General features: G+C 40.7%; 2 protein-coding genes across 2 annotated transcripts in view; both read left to right on the plus strand.

Annotated features, from left to right (window-relative positions):
- The window catches only part of LOC116301559 (hexosaminidase D), a 12,421-nt gene extending 8,539 nt beyond the window's left edge, over positions 1-3,882 (plus strand). The window contains exons 7-12 of the mRNA XM_089027039.1: positions 621-699; positions 1,061-1,146; positions 2,142-2,307; positions 2,738-2,806; positions 2,937-2,996; positions 3,740-3,882. Coding sequence (XP_088883165.1) covers positions 621-699; positions 1,061-1,146; positions 2,142-2,307; positions 2,738-2,806; positions 2,937-2,996; positions 3,740-3,882 — 603 coding nt within the window. The remainder of the gene's footprint in view (positions 1-620; positions 700-1,060; positions 1,147-2,141; positions 2,308-2,737; positions 2,807-2,936; positions 2,997-3,739) is intronic.
- Positions 3,883-4,349: 467 nt separating this feature from the next.
- Positions 4,350-7,233, plus strand: LOC148912811 (uncharacterized). The gene is made up of 5 exons (XM_089027040.1): positions 4,350-4,429; positions 4,597-4,684; positions 4,799-4,897; positions 5,272-5,358; positions 6,518-7,233. The coding sequence occupies exons 2-5, from the start codon at positions 4,602-4,604 to the stop codon at positions 7,152-7,154; spliced, it is 906 nt and encodes a 301-aa protein (XP_088883166.1). The 5' UTR covers positions 4,350-4,429; positions 4,597-4,601; the 3' UTR covers positions 7,155-7,233.
- Positions 7,234-7,688: the final 455 nt, after the last annotated feature.

The raw sequence follows: 7,688 nt of genomic DNA on the forward strand, positions 1-7,688 counted from the left end.
GGGAGGGGATCGATGGTAGGGATCAATGAGTGTATACTTTCTTAAGGTGCGGACATACGGTAACATTGCAAGCAACAAATCTGAATCGGGGTGACACACATTGCATCGCAACATCGTGTGTGTCAGCCTGCTATGCTAAGATATTTGGTCAGCAGTTATAAATTAGGTGCAAGCTGATTGGCTGGAAATTTTAAAATGTTGCACGCAATGTTGCAGCCATGTTCACATGATGAAATTTGTTGCACGTAATGCTGCAAGAGTAGAGCGCGATTCAACATCAGATTTGTTGCATGCAACGTTGCGTACAACAGGTTTGGGGTAGACACACGGTGCAACAGTCCTGTTGCGTGCAATGTTGCATGCAATGTTGCACCGTATGTCCGTACCGATCGAAAGAATATACAAGATATTTCCCTGATCATTTCTAATTTTCTTGTTGGTGAGACGAAGCTTTGAAACAGATCGGAATGGAATTGTGCTTGAGGGGGCATTGGGCTTATAGGGGTCAAGAGAGGGGGATGTGGGGGATTGGAGGCACAGCATTTCTAAACCCATAGAATTCAACGCGTAAGGCGTAATGCAGAAAAATTCACAAATAAAGTAATTCATTTACTTCTTAGTTTGTGTTAAAACACGACGAATTTGCTCATCTTCGGGAAACGAAGCCATATACGAACTCACTTTGTCCAAGCAATAAAGGTATACCTATTCGCCAATTCGTTTATGTACGCCAATATGGCTGCCATGCCTCTATTCTTGGTTACACGAGACATCATCACCGCCATGTTGGTGTACCGTTAACCAAAGATTTCTCGTTAGCTTCTCTTGTTATGTACAGCAATATGGGTGCCATGCCTCTATTCTTGGTTAGCATGTGACATCATCCCCGTCATGTTGGTGCACCGTTAACCAAAGATTTCTCGTTATCTTCTCTTGTTATTTACACCAACATGGCTGCCATGCCTCTATTCTTGGTTAGCATCATCACTACCACGTTGGTATTGACCATAACTTTACAATACGTCTTCACTGACCGTATTCACCATTTGTCCCTTTTTAGGTTCATTGCCTCTTATCAAGAAGATGATTGACCAGATATTGAATTTGCATCCAAGTGCTCAATGGCTGCACGTGGGGGGAGACGAGGTAAGAGTAAACTAGTTGATCATGGCAGTGGTGGCGGAACGCAATTCGAAAATGTGAGGGGGTGGAAGTAACCAAACAAGCAAAATGTAATAGGGGAATTTGAAAGCACTCTAAAAATGTGTGTGTGTGTGTGTGATGGTGGTGAGGATGGAGGGAGGGGGGTGATGTACCCTCTCAAACTTCTTGGGGGGGGGGGGGGGAGGGAGGGGGATGAACTCTCTTAAACTTCTTAAAGGGGGGATCTCCCCATACCCCTCTCCGTCTCTGCTGTCTATGCTTGAAAATGCTGTTAGAGAAGAATACCAAAGGAAGAAAGAAAGAGAATAAAACCATAGAGTTAACTATAACAACTAAGGTACTCCGGACGTGAATAAATGATAGTTGCTGTAAAATAAATGAATGAGTCATGCACCAAACGACGTGTTGTTTATTTCTTTCTTGTATGTTCGCTAACATGTTCTACATGGGGCTTTGATATAAAGGGTAACTTTTAATTTTCACAACTTTAAAAAAAGTATTTAGAAATTATTCCTCAAGCCCGAATGAGCTATAGAGGTTTTGCGCCATCACGTACCCATCCCATAATACTGCTTGGGCTGCCTGTGGTTAGATGTCATAACAATAAAATCCCTTTGCTCTTGGGAATCTAATTCTTTCTTTTGTAAAAAGAATGTATTGTTCCTGCCATCTAACATGGCTGCCGTCAAGTGGTGCTGCAAAACCTCTATTGACTCATAGGCAAGTAAAGAGATAGGAGTACTTGTTGGTCCAACTTGTTGGTCAAACATATAGATGCAATAAACAAGTCTTGAATTAAAGTTAAATTTAATGTTTTGGTTTACAAATTAAAGCCAGCACCTTTTTGCTATTCGTAGGATATGACTTTTAGCCTAGTAGTAGCTCATCCAATGAATCAGAACGTAGACTTGATGATTTATAAACAACTAGTTGGATTTGATTAATACTCTTTCTCTTTTTCTTAAACTTTTACTCAGGTGTGGAATTTGAAAACATGCGAGAAGTGCAAGAATTCTAATTTTTCGGAGGCGGATGTCTTCCTGAGGCATATGGTACCCGTGTTGACGTACGTCAGGGACAAGAAAAGAACGGCTATCATGTGGGATGATATGATGAGGGAATGGACTATACAGCAACTGCAATGTAAGATGTTTGTATACATGCATCCATGCATCCATGCATCCATGCATCATCATCCATGCATCCATGCATCCATGCATCCATGCATCCATGCATCCATGCATCCATGCATCCATGCATCCATGCATCCATGCATCCATGCATCCATGCATCCATGCATCCATGCATCCATGCATCCATGCATCCATGCATCCATGCATCCATGCATCCATGCATCCATGCATCCATGCATCCATGCATCCATGCATCCATGCATCCATGCATCCATGCATCCATGCATCCATGCATCCATGCATCCATGCATCCATGCATCCTTGCATCCATGCATCCATGCATCCATGCATCCATGCATCCATGCATCCATGCATCCATGCATCCATGCATCCATGCATGGCCATCCATTTAATTTCAGCCATTTCTTTATTTCTTTTAGCAGTCAGCCAGTTAGTGGAACCAATGTTGTGGGGTTACAGAAGCCCACTGTTTGATATTCTCCCCCAAGGTACCTAATCATCATCATAGTCATCATCATCATCACAACATCCATGTTTGAAATTGATTGATAGCTCAGGTTTATCGTAGGATTTTATGATAGAAAGGATATTTTATTTGTTATTAATATTTCTCTCTAGAAATGTGGGCAAAATATGGAGCTGCGTTTCCTCGAGTTTGGATGGCAAGTGCTTTCAAAGGTAAAACGAAATTCGAATAAGACAAATACCAATATTGCTGCGATAGTCCTTGGATAATAAATTCTTTACCTTGGGACATTTTCCACTTCATTTTAGACACGTGTCATTCTCTTGAGAATACGATTCTTTGTCTGATTTGTATCCATATTATTCATGTGTCTTCTCGTGCGCAACCGTTAAACAAAGAAATGGTACTATAGAGAATGACATGTGGACTGAATGGGAAAACATTAGCCCTAGGTAAAGAGACCTAATTGCTTACTATCAATCACGTGACCTTTTTGGAGCTGACTGGGGGGCAAACAAGCGGTTGACTGAGGGGCAACTAGCGAATGTTAAGTCAAAACATGTCAAAATAAGTCTTCAAACTATAGCATTTTACTATTTCTACGACATCAAACCAGAAAACAAGAGATCAAAACAACCTCCAAGATTCTACAAGGTATTAAACTCGAAGCTATTACCGGAAGTGACGTCTATTGATAGCTACCAGCAAGCAAGTCAGGCATTTTATCGGTCGGTCATTTATTCAAATAGTCATTCAAATGGTGCGTCTTTTTTTGGTGCCGCATAGCATTGTGGGACTGAACAGGGGACGCAAACGAATTGAAATCTCCGACATTTTGGATTGAGCGCCAATTCCAGCACCGGCTAAACCCTATTTATTATCGTACTCCAGTCTATTTTAGACTTCCGAAAAAGCTAACTTTTATTCGCTTATCTTTTTGTTCCTTCATTTTAAGGTGCTTACAGATCTAACGCAGACTTTGTTCGCATCAATCTTCGACTTCAAAACAATCTCGAGTTTGTCAAATCGCTTACAATGCTGCCAAGCACGACTCAGGTCATGGGGATAGCACTAACAGGCTGGAGTAGGCATGCATAACTCAATGCTTGTTGCGGGAGTCCCGAGGGTCCCTGTAGAACTCGAGAAACAATCCCTTGTTATGGGGATAGCACTAATAGGTTGGAGTAGGTATGGGTAACTCAATTCTCGTTGCGGGAATCCCGAGGGTCCCTGAAGATCTCGAGAAACAATCTCTTGTTATGGGGATATCACTGACAGGCTGTAGTAGGTATGTATAACTCAATGCTTGTTGCGGGAATCCCGAGGGTCCCTGTAGAACTCGAGAAACAATCTCTTGTTATGGGGATAGCACTGACAGGCTGGAGTAGGTATGGGTAACTCAATGCTTGTTGCGGGAATCCCGAGAGTCCCTGAGGGTAATCATGAGAGAGCCATAGCGTTGAAGTGAAAAGAGTACAGTTTCAATCGTTTGTTAACCCGTTGACTAAACGATAGCGATATGGCCATTATATGTGACATAAATTCATTAAACATTCATATAGATACGACCATTTTGGAACACTCTGCGAGCTACTCCCAGCATCCATTCCTTCATTGGCTATTTGTTTGACAGCTGTCAATCAAGGTAAAATGACATTTCCCTAGAAAATATAAGCATTAATAACTACAAAACTAGACTGTATAGGGGGATACAAGAAAAGGGGCATTGTGAGGGGGAAATAATAGACCCAGAGGATAAATTGTAGACGGGAGTGAAACTTAGTAAAACTACTTTTTAAAAATACTTTGTAGGATATATGGACATCCCCCTGTTGACACAGATCTCAAAAGGCCTTGGATTTCAAAAGACGATCAACATTGACCAAGAATACGCCAAGGAGTAAGCAAAAATCAGGGGGAAAAATTTGGAAAAATTAATTAAAACTAATACCTCTTGTTTTCAAAGTTATGTAAAAAAGAACCTGGTTCTTATTATGATATTATTACACTGTAGCCTTTCAGACTGTGAAGCGACGTTTCCTGGTCATGAAGTTTACAAGTTGGTTTGCAAGCTTAGCATGGCTCATCATAAACTGGAACTTGCTATTGACACGTGAGTAACAATCTGAAGCTATGTTGTGCAGCTATGCAGCTATGCAGCTATGCAGCTATGCAGCTATGCAGCTATGCAGCTATGCAGCTATGCAGCTATGCAGCTATGCAGCTATGCAGCTATGCAGCTATGCAGCTATGCAGCTATGCAGCTATGCAGCTATGCAGCTATGCAGCTATGCAGCTATGCAGCTATGCAGCTATGCAGCTATGCAGCTATGCAGCTATGCAGCTATGCAGCTATGCAGCTATGCAGTTATGCAGTTATGCAGCTATGCATCAGATCACGATACAGATAATACAAGATTCAAGATGTTTTCCTTGTTTCCTGTTATATATCGTACTTGCAATAAACAAGTGTGTTTTTGATTACAGGAAGAATTCATGGAGTCTGCCTCGACAGTTGAAAGCCAAAGAACTCAGTTTTTTTCGTATCAAGTTCGGGAACTCTATCTCTTCCAGGTAGATATAACTTACCTTTTCATTTTGGCTTAATGTTTCTCAAATCTTTTAGGATCACGCAAAGATTTAAGTAATAGTAATACATCTTAATACACCAAAATTACAATTCAAGTTATAGTTCAGTTCCCTGCGCCATCTTGAAAGGTAGCAGTGCCTTTGCATCGAAGCGAAACGAACGGTGAGCTTGCAATGATATAGACCCGTTTTTAACACCTTGAGCAATCATTCACATGCCTCTATCAATGCAAGCTCACCGTTCGTCTCGCTTCCATGCAAAGGCACGGCTAACTTTCATTATAAAATAACTGTAATGAATGTCGCGTTCTGATTAGTTTGGAGCGCGTGCTTTATGAGAGCACATTGCACGCGCGCGCACTTTCCGTTGCGTCATTCCTATCTATTATTGTAATTTGTATTTTATAAAAGAAAAAAAAACTTGCTTGCTGTGCTGTGTGCAGTCATAACGCACTTGGGGATTGGCAGAACACTCGATAAGTGTCCAGAAGCATTCCGCTACGCGTCGTGCTTTTCCTAACACTTCTCTCGTGTTCTGCCAACCTCCGCGTGCTTTATGACAGCACACAGCACGCGCGCGCGTTTTCTATTTCTTCAAGATGGCGCCGGGAACTGTGAAGAGGACTATTCGAAATACTATTGTTTTGGATTGACTAGCCCCTCATGCATGTGAAAAATCTCTTATGTTTCTTCGTGAAAAGGAGGATAGTCAATCTAGAACAATAGTGATTTAAATTAGTCGCCATAGTTGTATTTGGTGTATGGTTACTAGAAAATTCTCCTCAATTTTAATCTTAATTTTTTTTGGAACCCTAAAAAAACTTCTGGGCTGATTCAAGTCAGGGCACAGCTATAACTCACGACGACTTCTAGGCAAGTCAAAGTCAGAGCACGACTAAATCCCAAGAAGGAATTGGAGTTTAGCATGTTAGGTTTCACGAAAGGAAAAAAATTGGAGAAAATTTCTGGAATCAAGGAAGAGACCTTACTCACATGTGATACCAAGTCCAGGAATCAAACCTGAGACCTCAGAGCTGAGAGACGAGTGTACTAACACAGTAGCCAACTTTGATTCCCTAGCCACTTACAATTACATACGACTATAGAAGAACTTGCATTAAAGATTGTCAATGTTTTTCTCCAGCTGTATTAACCTTTATCAAGAGCTCAAGACAGAATCAGCAGTGACTTTATCGAAACTATATTCTGAGAGCACGGTTGACGAATGGATTCAAGACAAGATCGACGAGAACATAAAAGCAGCCGAGAAAGTGCACTTTCATTTCCAGAACGTGTTTGGACAATTGAACAAGGAAATGAGGAAGATCGAGGAAAAGAAGGAGGGAAATGAGCAGTTTGAAACAGACGTTGGGAACGAAAATGAAACGGATGCCTCTATTGCGCAGCCATCATCTTTACCTAAACCAACATCTGCACCAACAGCAGGAGTAACATCAGAACAGGAGGCAACACAAACACCAGCACATGAACCAATATCATCATCATCATTATCATCATCACCATCATCATCATCAGCAGCAGCAACAGCAGCAACAGCAGCATCCCCACCATCGCAGTCATCACAATCATCGTTATCGTCATCATCATCATTAAGCCAAACACAACAATCAGAGCAAGAGCAACAAAAAGCGGTACCCCTTCCAATTAGAACAAGACATTCGAAAGTTTCTCAAACTATGATTAGGGATAAAGATAAACAGAACGAAGTAAAAGATAGAAACCCCAAAAGATATTTGGAAAAATCTAAAATTAAACAATAAAGAGAGCAATAAGGAATATAAATATCCATCAAACAAAATGTTATTAATGATGTCACTTTTTATTGTAAAACAAAAAAAAAAAAAAAAAAAAAAAAAAAAAAGAAAAAAAGAGAAACAAAAAACAAAAAAAAAAACCAAAACAAAACAAGATCAATAAAGAGTGTTAATAGGATATGGCTTAAACACATCGAGAACGTTTGCGCACCACCCAACATACATCATGTATGTTGGATGGTGCGCACATATGGGTAGATTATTATACCATACCAAATGGAATAGGATTGTGTACCCATGTATGTTGGGTGGTGCGCACATATGGGTAGATTAGTATACCATGCCATTAGAATAAGATATAGTGTACACAATCCTATTCCATTTGGTATGGTATAATAATCTACCCATATATGCGCACCACCCAACACACATGGGTACACTATCTATTCTAATGGCATGGTATACTAATCTACCCATATGTGCGCACCACCCAACATACATGGGTGCACTATCCTATTCTAATGGCATGGCATACTAATC

The sequence above is a fragment of the Actinia tenebrosa genome, unplaced genomic scaffold (assembly GCF_029948245.1).
Source record: "Actinia tenebrosa isolate PJP-AT-01 unplaced genomic scaffold, QUT_ActTen_1.0 PGA_scaffold10__47_contigs__length_13832649, whole genome shotgun sequence".
Classification (NCBI taxonomy): domain Eukaryota; kingdom Metazoa; phylum Cnidaria; class Anthozoa; order Actiniaria; family Actiniidae; genus Actinia; species Actinia tenebrosa.

Bases quoted from the DNA above. Each gene is read 5' to 3' on its own strand.
- LOC148912811 (XM_089027040.1), top strand. From the start codon at position 4,602: ATGGACATCCCCCTGTTGACACAGATCTCAAAAGGCCTTGGATTTCAA. The intron at 4,685-4,798 runs GTAAGCAAAAAT...ATTACACTGTAG, and splicing joins GACCAAGAATACGCCAAGGA to CCTTTCAGACTGTGAAGCGA. The intron at 5,359-6,517 runs GTAGATATAACT...GTTTTTCTCCAG, and splicing joins GGGAACTCTATCTCTTCCAG to CTGTATTAACCTTTATCAAG.